The 11,720-nt window shown below is 36.5% G+C and overlaps 1 protein-coding gene across 1 annotated transcript; it reads right to left on the bottom strand.

Moving 5' to 3' along the window:
* Nucleotides 1–427: 427 nt before the first annotated feature.
* Nucleotides 428–4,730, bottom strand: plaua (plasminogen activator, urokinase a). The gene is made up of 11 exons (XM_037782356.1): nucleotides 4,572–4,730; nucleotides 3,848–3,954; nucleotides 3,679–3,739; nucleotides 3,446–3,584; nucleotides 3,283–3,365; nucleotides 3,166–3,195; nucleotides 2,898–3,075; nucleotides 2,653–2,798; nucleotides 1,741–1,881; nucleotides 1,507–1,655; nucleotides 428–928 (listed from the first exon to the last, which is right to left on the bottom strand). The coding sequence occupies exons 2-11, from the start codon at nucleotides 3,896–3,898 to the stop codon at nucleotides 734–736; spliced, it is 1,173 nt and encodes a 390-aa protein (XP_037638284.1). The 5' UTR covers nucleotides 3,899–3,954; nucleotides 4,572–4,730; the 3' UTR covers nucleotides 428–733.
* Between the last annotated feature and the right edge of the window lie 6,990 nt (nucleotides 4,731–11,720).

Raw genomic sequence — 11,720 nt, 5'->3', positions numbered from 1 at the left:
GTGTGAACTACCTTCATCTGTCTTCAGTTATGAAGCTACTGACTCAGTGTGGATGCTATTGTTGTTTATACTAAAATACTTGTGATTTTCAGTATGTTTGAGATTACTGAGTTGCCCGTATATTTTTTTTTTACCCAACAACGCCCTCCAGTGTTTCTTTCACTAAAGGACATACTGAACTGAATTGAACTTGCTCAAACTGTCTGAGTATCAGACTCAGTTGTTTTGGATTTCTTCATTTCTGTTCATTTCATAAAATACATATTTTACTTGTTAGCAGATGCTCACTGCTCTTCTTCAAACATACAGTATGAACTCAGGAACAGTGGGCCGAGTTCAGTTGTACATGTGTTGAAGAGTGTGCACATGCAAAAGAGATTAATAAACATGGTGAATATGAAATACAAAATATTTTATTTATTATCAAAAAAAAAAGCTCAACAGCAGGGCCAGCCTTCTAAAAGAGGAAATGCTCATTAAATTAAATTAGATAAATAAACTTATTTTCCAATAGCTTGTTTACACTCTTAGCATAAAAAGTTCACACACAAGTAATACAAAATATACACTATATACAGTAAAACATATTTAAAGTTAAACATTCACTTAGAACTGTTGCAGTAAATCTTCACTGTGCAAAACTATTCTGAATTTACATTAAGAGCCCATTAGCTACAAAACTGCTGCCAAACGTTCCTTTAAGAGATGAAATGCCCGTCTTTCTGCCACAGTTTCATTTTGTGGGATACATGAATCCGTGGGTGTATTTGGGGAGCTTTGTTTTGACTGCGATCCACTTGTTGTAGTTGGTGACTTGTGTGTAAACTCCTGGTTTGTTCTTGCTGGCACAGCCCTCGCCCCAGCTCACCACCCCGAACAGAAACATCCGGCCTGACGCTTCACACACCAACGGACCGCCAGAGTCACCCTGTGGGAGGAAGACGCAACATTCAGTCATTGCATCACAGTATGAAGACAAGATCCAGTTATATATATGTTATTATAAAGGATCATATGACAAAGTAATGACAGATTCGAATCCACAATATTGTGGACAAATGAATGTGTCTTCTTGGCATTCATTATTTATCAAATTATTTTATTCTAGGCAGAGCCAGCATTTAGACAATGACACAAAATTCCTCCATTGAAACCCTGAATAAGAATAATTATTGGTTGACAGGCAGGTCTTTAAGCCAAGATAAACCACTCTTCTGATGTATAATAAGGTCACAAACATTTGTGATACATTTCTGTCTTAACATTAGCAATGATTTCACAGAAATAATACCATCATAATGAATTAAACATGTGGAAAATAATATGTACTAAGATATAATAGAGGATATAATCTGTGGAAAGAGTGCTCCTCAGATCTCCTTTAATGCTGCTGAAGCTTGAAATGTGTTGCATATTTGTATGTTAGATTACAACTTCCTCTAAATTCTGTATTTGTGCAGACATTTAAAGCAAGACACTCGTTCATACACTGGGTTCTTTGCTCACCTTGCAGGCATCGGTGCTCCAGTCGGGGCTCCCAGCACAGAACATGTTCTCAGTGATGCGATCTCCATAGTACAACTTACTTGTACAGTCAGTCTGGGGGAGCAGTTTCACCTCGGCCTGCTTCAGGTACTGAGAGTAACGCCACGCTCCTGCAGACGACACAGTGTCAGAATTAGTGAAAAAGGCTCAGAGATCAGTCATGAATCTGTAGGTTAGAGGTCCTGCAGTACATACCGAATCTCTCCCTCCCAAATCCTGCGATGCTGCACTGAAACCCTGCAGGAAGCTGAGTGTGAGACGGAGGAAGACACACCGTCCGAGCAGATGCTGACTTCACTGCACATCCTCCGTTTTTGCTTTTGATCTTCAACAGGGCTGAAATGCAAAGACAAACACATCCATGAGTCCTACCCTTACAAAAAATAAGTACACTTCACAAGTACACTTTACAAGTACACATTTTTAAGTATAGTTAAAGTATATTCCCAAGTATACTTTATGTAATAAGTATACTAATATCAATGTTCTAGTAGTATACTTGTAAGTGTACTTCTTGGGAGTAAATTGGTATATTGGTATACTTTTAAGTATACTTTAAATGTAAACTTAGTAAAATTTGAGTACACAACTAGTTTACATCCAAGTTGTATTTTGTACTGCAACTATTATATGAACTATACTTCAAGTGAACTTATAGGTATACTGTTAGTTTACTAGTTGTATACTTGTAGCCCACTTTTTAGTTTATGAAAGTACGCTTTAAAGTATACTCTCAGTAAACTACTAGTTTGATAGTTTTTACTGCATGTGTACTTATGTATACTAGTTTTCTTTAATTTTCTTTACATTTCAATCTATGCCAAGTATACTTGGACTTTTCTGTATACTTGCCAAGTACACTTGGACTTTTCTGTATACTTCTCGGTGTAAGCCAAGTATACTTAAGTATAATTTTGTTAAGTTTAACTCTGATAAGTAAATAAAAAGTAATCTGAAAGCCTACTCTCTTAATTTAAGTTTAAAAGAAGTATACTAATAGCATACTTAAATACACTTCTTGTTTGTAAGGGTGCACACAAAGCACCCATACAACTCTTTATCTACCTCACTCACACACACACATGCACACAGTATAATAGTGCTCACCTATGTCATTGTTTAAGTTGGACTCGTTGAATTGTTGGTGGATGATCAGTTTTTCCACAGTGAAGCTCTGCTCCCTGTCAGCATCGGTGTCATTGATGGCAGTTTTCCCCAGGTACACAGACAGACGCTGGATGTCAGTCTTCGCACTGAACAAAACACAAGTGTGTAAACATATTACATATGAGTCATAATGGCATCACAGTATGAATATTGTATTTTCTGAGAGTGTGTGTGTTTTGTCTCACCCGTCAGCGAAGCAGTGTGCAGCCGTGAGGACCCAGCATGGCGAGATGAGAGAGCCACCACAGAGGAAACCGCTGCGTTGAAAGAGAGCAGCGACCCATGGGTGCGACTCTATGGGTGTGAAGGAACCACCCACAATTTTGTTCATCCTCCGCTCAGACCTCTCGCCACAGGTCAGCTCTGCAGGCAGAGACACACAGGACGAGTCAGTGAGTGATGATGAAGGGAATCACAAGATGAGAAAACAGTGTATTTAAACAACAAAGCTACCTGTATCCACAGCCGCTGGAGGTTTAGAACCTGTGTGGAAGCAGAAAACATAGACAATTAGAAAGATACAAATCATACAATACTTCAATGATGTTTAAATCTTCAATCAAATCTTACATCTGGGAATATCACAGAATGCTCTCACAGTCCTCCTTCCTCTTCGGACACGGCACCACGGCTTCAAGCTCTGGTCGGGATTCCTAGCAAATTAAATAATATTAAAAACACAGTACCTCTCTTTAACATACTGTAGGTCCCATATTGGTGATTTAAAGTATACCTGCAGTAATTATGGTTGCCAAGTCCCTTAGAAGCTCCTGAATGGACTTCAAACTTGTTCCAGTTGAGACATCTGCGGCCTGATTCTGTCTCGGAAACAAATCCCCTGTATCTGCTCCCATCCCCGGACTGACACATCTCTGAGGATAACATTACAAAGAGAGACGAGAACATTTAATATCTCTCACCAGATGCAGCACAGAATATGAAATGTTTCCCTGACAGTTGGCTTACCTCCGTCAGTGCCCCTGGGTGTAGGTGACCATCTCTTTTTTGGCCCTCTTCGTGAAAAAGCCTAAAAAGAAAACACAGACAAACTCGGTTGAGTCATATTCATAAAACCGTGTGACACTTCTTGGTGTGACTATTACACCTAAAGTTACTTCCTTTTATTATTGCTTACCACGCCGACGCTGAAGGCCGCAAGGGTGGCGAGGATGACTAACAGGTTCATCTTCACTTCTTGTTTTACTTCTCCTTATTGGGGATATTTTTGTCTGAAGATGGACTCTAAAAAAAGAAACAAAATTACAGAAATGGAACCAAATATTGCTGTGCCCTTGTATGGAGTTTATCCCAAAGCACATGACAGGACAGAAACAAGTGTGACATATACTGAAAAGACATGTGCTTTCTTTGTCTGTGTGCTCTCATCTTCTGTTTCACACGTCTGTTGATTGCACGTGGATATTTATGACAGATGAGAAGGTTTTAATGTGAGAGCAACAGATAGAGCATGCTCACTGTACTGTAAACACAGTCTCTATCTGTACAGTGAGTGCAATATCAATGTAGGTTAGTTGATTACTGCATGACATGTGCACAACGTTACATCACAATGCGTACAGTATCACAGACAACACAACACAAACATTGAATTTCTAGATATTGCTAAGGCAAACTTGATAATGACAAAATAACATGGTTTTATGGTTACAACTTTACTTTTGATGAACAATTCCTGTCACTTTCATGTTAATTTTTTTTTGTTGAATACGTTTTTAGCATTGAAACATTAGTCTGTAGTGAATGGTGTATAAATAAAACTGACTTAAATTGACTTATCATTCATACAAGAAAGTCTTTTAACATTTTGCTGAATGTCACAGTCCAGGAAGATTTGTTACCTTTCTGTCCAAACTTGCAATCCTGATGGAGCGCTTTGTTATTTCTTCCAGCTGAGGTGACGGTTATCTCCTCTCTGTATCCTCTCTGATGTGCTCCTGTGTTGAGTCAGGACTCAGATCCACGCTGCTAGCTGCTCTGGTGTTGCAGTGCTGATCCTCCCAGTATTACCTCCCTTTAAAAACACTCAGGCTACAGGTGGGAGGGGTTTAGGAGAACAAATGAAAACATCAATGGAGCCCAATTGCTGAGCAGCAAAGTCTTGACCAAAGAATTTGTCATGTCCTGTGACACACAAACACTGCCCCCCCCCTTCCTTCCTCTTAAACCACAGTGATCAAAGTAATTTATCCAAAATTGGTCATGCGTAGAGCTGCAGCTGTGTGTGCAGAAGAGCACATCCCATTAAAAAGTGGAATGACAGGTTTGATGCATGATGCATATGTATAGAAGAAAAAATACTACAGGCATAACATGATGTCTTAATATACAACAAAAGTCTCTTTTTTACTCTGAAGTCTAAGCACACTCAAGTGGTCTTGATGGCATCACCTCAAACTGGTATTTAATTCCTTGATCTCTCGTGTTCCCATTCAATTTCCCCTCAAGAAACTGGATAAAACATTTTCTATATGGCGATGTTACATATGTATTCTGTATTTGCTTGGTCCAATACCTCATTGAAACACTTACATTGATTGAATTAATATGCCATTCTGTATGGCTGAATCATTCTAGTAAAGTAAAGCGTACTTGATGTCTTTTGCATCACTTCCAGATAATTCTGACTGATTTATTTAGACTCTGTTAAGGGGAGTTCCAACAAATGTTAAGATCAATGGGTTGAGATACTTGCTCTATTGCATATATGGGAAAACCACTGCAAGTATTCACATTTTTAAACATCACAACGCAGCTCTGGGATTCATCATCACCGTCACAGTGCATTATATTCCAGTCTCAATCAAAGTAGCATACACCATTTACAGCATATACAAAATACATTAGTCTACTTTTAACCAGATCAAGTAAAAAATGAACATATGATGTCTATATTTTAGGACTTGTTCAATTCTATCACCTTTAGAATTGGTTTTAACACTTTAACTTATAAAGCCCTTCATAGTCTTGCTCCATCTTACATTAGTGACCTCTTCTGAAAGTCTACTTTTATATTAAATAAAAGCTTTTTATTATGGGATCTTTTTTATGTGCTTTCCCCCTTCTAATTGTATGCATTCTGACAGTGTGATTTGGTGTTTGTGTTATCTGATGTTTTTACCCATACTTTTTTTCACTCATGCTTTACTTGGTTGTTGTTTTTATGTTTGTTGCTGTCACTTGTGCCGCGTCCTGTGGCTTCATTAAAAGGTGCTAAAGACGTGTGGCAGCCGCCCATTCTCTGGTGCTTGCTGTTATTTATAATTTCAACGAAATGATGCTAGGCAACAGTTTGGGTCCATGTTTACATCCTGTTAGTTTATGTCATTCACACATACTGCAACAGGAAATAAAGTGGGACATGTTTGGACTGTGTAATCTTTATAATCTTTATAAATATATGATAAGTATTCTTAAACATACAACAAGGAAGACAATCATCACTTGAATGTGATAATATATAAAAGCATAAATAAATGAAAAATTAGACCACTGGATGTGTTTATTTAAAGTGATACTCTATAAGATAAAGTGATCTCACTTCTTCTAAGTAAACTACTCATATACTGATTCATACAGCCTCTTGAATCATCTGCCTGTGAATACATGCATCATCAATCAAGACTCCCTAAATGCACGTAATCCTGAAAAATGAAAGAGTTAGGTTATGTTAAGTTAAGTTATGATACAATACGATACGATAAGTTATGATACGATACGATAATATACGACACGATACGATAAGTTACGATATGATACAATAAGTTACGATACGATGCTATAAGATGCGATGCAATGTGATGCAATGCGATGTGATGCGATGCGATGCGATACAATACGATACGATTTGATTCGCTGCGAAGCGATACGATACAGCAGGATACGAAACGGCACGACATGATATGTTACGATACAATACAATAACGTACGATAAGGTACGATACAGCAGGATACGGCAGGATACGATACAATATGACACGATACGATACGATACGATACGATACGATACGATACGATACGATATGATACGATACGATACGATACGATACGATACGATACGATACGATACGATACGATACGGCACGATGCGATACGATACGATACAATACAATAAAATTGAACGATTGAAATTTGTCTTGGACTCAAATGCTACACACATGACAATCATCTTATCATATAGCTGCCTCCATTGTAGTGATGTGTAAAAAAAAGCAAAACAACATATAAACAAAGCTACATGTACTGAAGCACATCACAACAAAAATTATACACACATATTGCACATATTACACAACCAACTTCCTCACTTAAATCTGGTTTTGATAACAGATCAGCTGTCTTTCAAAACATTCTTTGCACATCTTCTACTAATAATGCACCATGACTTCCCCTAAAAGAATAGGCAATGTTATGGATTTTGCTTGGGGATTTCTTGACCAACATCCCCCTCATTCTGTAATTTTTACCTCATCAACCGCTCTGACGCCTGTGTTACTCACATTTCCTCTTCTTTGACCATGACAATAGCCAGATATGACGCCTCTGTGCAGGGCAATGTGGACCGGAGAACTTTAAGGGAGGAGATAAACACATACAACATGCATGGAGTCAGGAAGCGTAAAACAATTGAATAACAAACATTCATTAATTTGATTGACTCCAGTAGCTTTCTCTGATAAATGTGTACTTTAAGCTTCACACAGGTGCTTAACCAAAAGAAGAACTAGACAGAAATTACCCAACCCAGGGAAACCCAGGATATTTGTGGTTGAAGTCAGCTGCAACCTGGAGTGTTTGATTTTATCTTCTGCCAAGTCTGGACACCACCCACCCTCCATATACTGTCCTGAAGGCTCAAAACTCACCTCTTTGAGTTCTTGCATCTTCCCCTTACAAAAAAGAAGTATACTTCAAGTTTATTTTATGAAATAAACTTAAGTATAATTTAAGTATATTCCCAAGTATATGTAATAAATATAATAATATCAATGTACTAGTAGTATACTTGTAAGTGCACTACTTCTTCAATACTTCTTAGGACTAAATTGGCCCACTTTTTAGTTTTTAGAAGTATACTTTTAAGTATACTTTAGATGTAAGAGTAGTAAACTTTGAGTACACAACTAGTTTACATCCAAGTTGTATTTTGCACTACAACTATAATATGAACTATATTACAAGTGAACTTATAGGTATATTGTTACTATACTGTTACATATATACTAGTTATATACTTGTCGCTCTTTTTAGTTTATGAAAGTACACTTTAAAGTATACTCTCAGTAAACTACTAGTTTAATAGTTTTTACTGTGCGTATACTTGTAAGTTTTCTTAAGTGAACTTATAGTACTTAGCCAAATATACCTTTCTGTATACTTTTCAGTATAAGCCAAGTATACTTGGACTTTTCTGTATACTTGCCAAGTACACTTAGACTTTTCTGTACACTTGTCGGTATAAGCCAAGTATACTTAATACTACTTAATTGATAAGTACAGACAAAGTAATCTGAAAGCATACTCTCTTATTTTAAGTTTAAAAGAAGTATACTAATAGCACACTTGAATAAACTTCTTTTTTGTAAGGGTCCTCAACTTGCTCTAATAAATATCTTCTAGATGGGAGAGGTGAGAGGAGTTGATGATACTGTAGCTGGTGCCTATGTTAAAGACCTCAAGCATGAGCTGCCACATGTGAACAGATGTTATATTCTGTTTTTTACTGTTCACAGTAATTTTTGATATGACAAATCTCATAGAAATAAAGCTTAAAACCATAAAAGTATGATTACCGCTGTGTTATTCCCCTGTAACATTAGAGTCACATCCTGCACAGTAACATGTAGGAGCTTGTTTATTTCTATGGACAGTGGGAATTTGCACGAATGTAACACAATGACATCAGTGCAGAGAAAAAGAGGAAGGATGAAAAGAGTTGTAGAGGCCCACAGAAACAAAGTGTGATTCACGTCAGAAATTAAAATAGACTCCACAGAATGGCCCGCTATCTTGATCAAAGTATGGTTGCCTCATCTTCTGTCAGATATAACATTTTTAAACTCCAAGAAGAAAGTCAATTCTTATTATTTTCAATTTTCTGAATTCTGATCATTAGAACTTGAAATGTGTGCAAAACATCTCATGCTAGCCATTTTAACGTTGCTCTTACTCCTGTTTCTAAATAGACAAACACCTCGTAAACAGGAAGATAACCATCACACTTAAAACTATTCACACATACATCACCCGACACTGACACCGACACTGATCGGAACTTTAGACCACACGTGTTTTCAGCTTCTCTATTTAATCATGAGATACCTGTCTGCTTCCCCTTTCCAGTGTACTGAGAAAAAGTAGATTTCCTTTAAATAACACTGGGGGCTGGTGTGCATGCATACATTTCACTAGTTACATTTGCAGTCTGAATATGAATATACTGACAACAATCTTAATAGACTTTTTATTTGTGCAACTCGAGAGAGCAAATAAAAAATACATGATAAAATAAATGTCATTAATGGCTGAACACTTGCTAAGCAAAAAAAAGAATTTGGTTGATAAATATTTAATTGTCTGCAGTCTGTCTTGCTTCACAAACTGTTTCACACAGAGGGGAAAAACATAATAAAAGCACAGACAGTTGCAGAGCATCTTGTTTCATTGTTACCAACAGCATCACTGGCCCTCATTGCGTCATCAGTCCTTAATCACCACTTTACCCACGTTGTGAAATTTCCTGAATAATTTTGCACATTTGTCATGGACCAGAGTGACCTCATCTTTTGTTTAATTTCCTGAAATGTAATGGTCCAATGTTTATTTCTCAGATTTGTTTGTGCAACTGTGAAAGCTCAGCAGAATTTCTGTTTGTTACCTGAAGAGGATGGATGGATGAAGGATCTCATATGTGTTGAATGTTACGAATATGTGGGAATCTGACTGAAGAACAGACTCACTTTAAAATAAAAACACATGGAACACTTGACTAACAAACAGAAGATCATTTTTTTGTATAGAAACAAGTCATGTTTTTCTTCTGGAAGACCCTTTTTACCTACAATTATGTTTGTACTTGATTATATTTCTATTTTATTATATTGTATATTGTATATGCCTCCCTCTTCACCTTAAAGCCTCTTGACTGTGATCACAGTGCACTATACTTAAGCGTAAGTGATAAAATCTTGACTCACCATTGTATCCTATATGAAAAGGAGGATGCACCTTTTTAACCAACAGAAGGCGTTGAGGCTGTAGGCTACTTGAAAAAAAAAAAAACACCTCTGCTTTCCGATCACATCCAACCACACCCTTACCAAAAATAAGTTTATTCAAGTGTGCTATTAGTATACTTCTTTTAAACTTAAAATAAGAGAGTATACTTTCAGTTTACTTTTTATGTACTTATCAGAGATATACTTAACAAAAGTATACTTGGCTCATACTGACAAGTATACAGAAAAATCTAAGTATGCTTGACTCTTACTGATAAGTATACAGAAAAGTCTAAATATACTTAGTTTATACTGAAAAGTATACAGAAAGGTCTAAGTATACTTAGCTTACTGACAAATATACAGAAAAATTCTAAGTGTGCTTGGCTCATACTGACAAGTACACAGAAAAGTCTAAGTATACTTTGCTTATAGGTAGTAATAGTAGCTGTGCTTACTTTTTGTATAAAAGTGTGTAATTATGATGTAAGGTCATATGACATTTAACTGCACTGCATGTTTAAATTGAGCTTGGTTTTAAATAGATACTACAGTATGCTCCTTACAAATGTAATGAGTTACAAAAAATGTTGCAATAAGTCTGTCGTAGCTTTTTAAGATTAAAAATAAGCATGCCAGTTGTAGCCTAGTTGTTCTCTTTAATAAGGAACTAATATCTATTATGTATGGAAATCGTGTTTGCTGTGAATCTGTGTATTTATTTATACTTATGCTGTGTTTCTGTGTGTGTGCATGAGGTCTTGATTTTAATGAGAGCAACTGTTTAAACCAGAGGTCAGCAACCTGCAGCTCCGGAGCCACATGCGGCTCTTAAGCTCCTCTCCAGTGACTCCCTGTGGATTTTTAAAAATGGAAATGAATAACTGTTTTTTGTTTATATTTTCATTTTTATTTATCATTGTTGAAGGTCGATCGTACGAAGGTACGACGGTACGACGGTACGACGGTACGACGGCACGACGGAGTATTAGGGCCACATTGAGGAAAAAAAATAAATTGGAGATTTCGAGAATAAAGTCATTACGAGAATAAAGTCATAACATTATAAAGTAGTAATTTTCTTTTTTTCTCGTAAAGTTATGACTTTTTCTCGTAATATTACGACTTTTTTTTCTCGTTAAGTTATGATTTTATTCTCCTAAACTACGACTGTTTTCTCGTAAAGTTATGACTTTATTCTCGTAATATTACAACTTTTTTTTCTCGTAAAGTTATGACTTTATTCTCGTAATATTATGACTTTTTTTCTCGTTAAGCTATGACTTTATTCTCGTAAATTATTACCTTTTTTTCTCGTTAAATTACAACTTTATTCTGTAAATCTCAGATGTTTTTTCCCTCAGTGTGGCCCTAATACTCCGTAGTACATTGTCACTTTGGCCCTCACCGCATTAAACTTATATACTATAAACTTAGACTATAAACTGTGTTACCTTCATCACAATGATCAAATGTTTTGTGGCTCTAGACAGAGATTTTATTTATTTATTTATTTTACCGAAAATGTCTCTTTTGATAGTAAAGGTTGCTGACCCCTGGGTTAAACTGTAATGACCTTCAGATTATGACTGAATCTCTGTGCACATGGCACCATCTAGTGGACATAATAAGACCTTGACAAAGTTCTGGAAATATTCCTTCTTAGCTGCTACTGATACTTTTATGTTAAACAGACGAGTAGGCTTATTTAACACCCCTGTTGATATCAAATCCATCATTTTACACTTCATCAGCTAGTTTGTGTGTGTGGGT

This window comes from Sebastes umbrosus, chromosome 10 (genome assembly GCF_015220745.1).
Source record: "Sebastes umbrosus isolate fSebUmb1 chromosome 10, fSebUmb1.pri, whole genome shotgun sequence".
NCBI lineage: Eukaryota > Metazoa > Chordata > Actinopteri > Perciformes > Sebastidae > Sebastes > Sebastes umbrosus.
The sequence above is the reverse complement of the archived record's forward strand: the minus strand, read 5'-3'. Positions and strand labels throughout refer to the sequence as shown.

Excerpts from the sequence above, each read along its gene's own strand:
- plaua (XM_037782356.1), bottom strand. The coding sequence starts at position 3,898 with ATGAACCTGTTAGTCATCCTCGCCACCCTTGCGGCCTTCAGCGTCGGC. Across the intron at positions 2,799-2,897 it reads GCACACTGCTTCGCTGACGG|TGCGAAGACTGACATCCAGC; the intron begins GTGAGACAAAAC and ends TGTTTTGTTCAG. Across the intron at positions 1,656-1,740 it reads ATTTGGGAGGGAGAGATTCG|GAGCGTGGCGTTACTCTCAG; the intron begins GTATGTACTGCA and ends TGTCGTCTGCAG.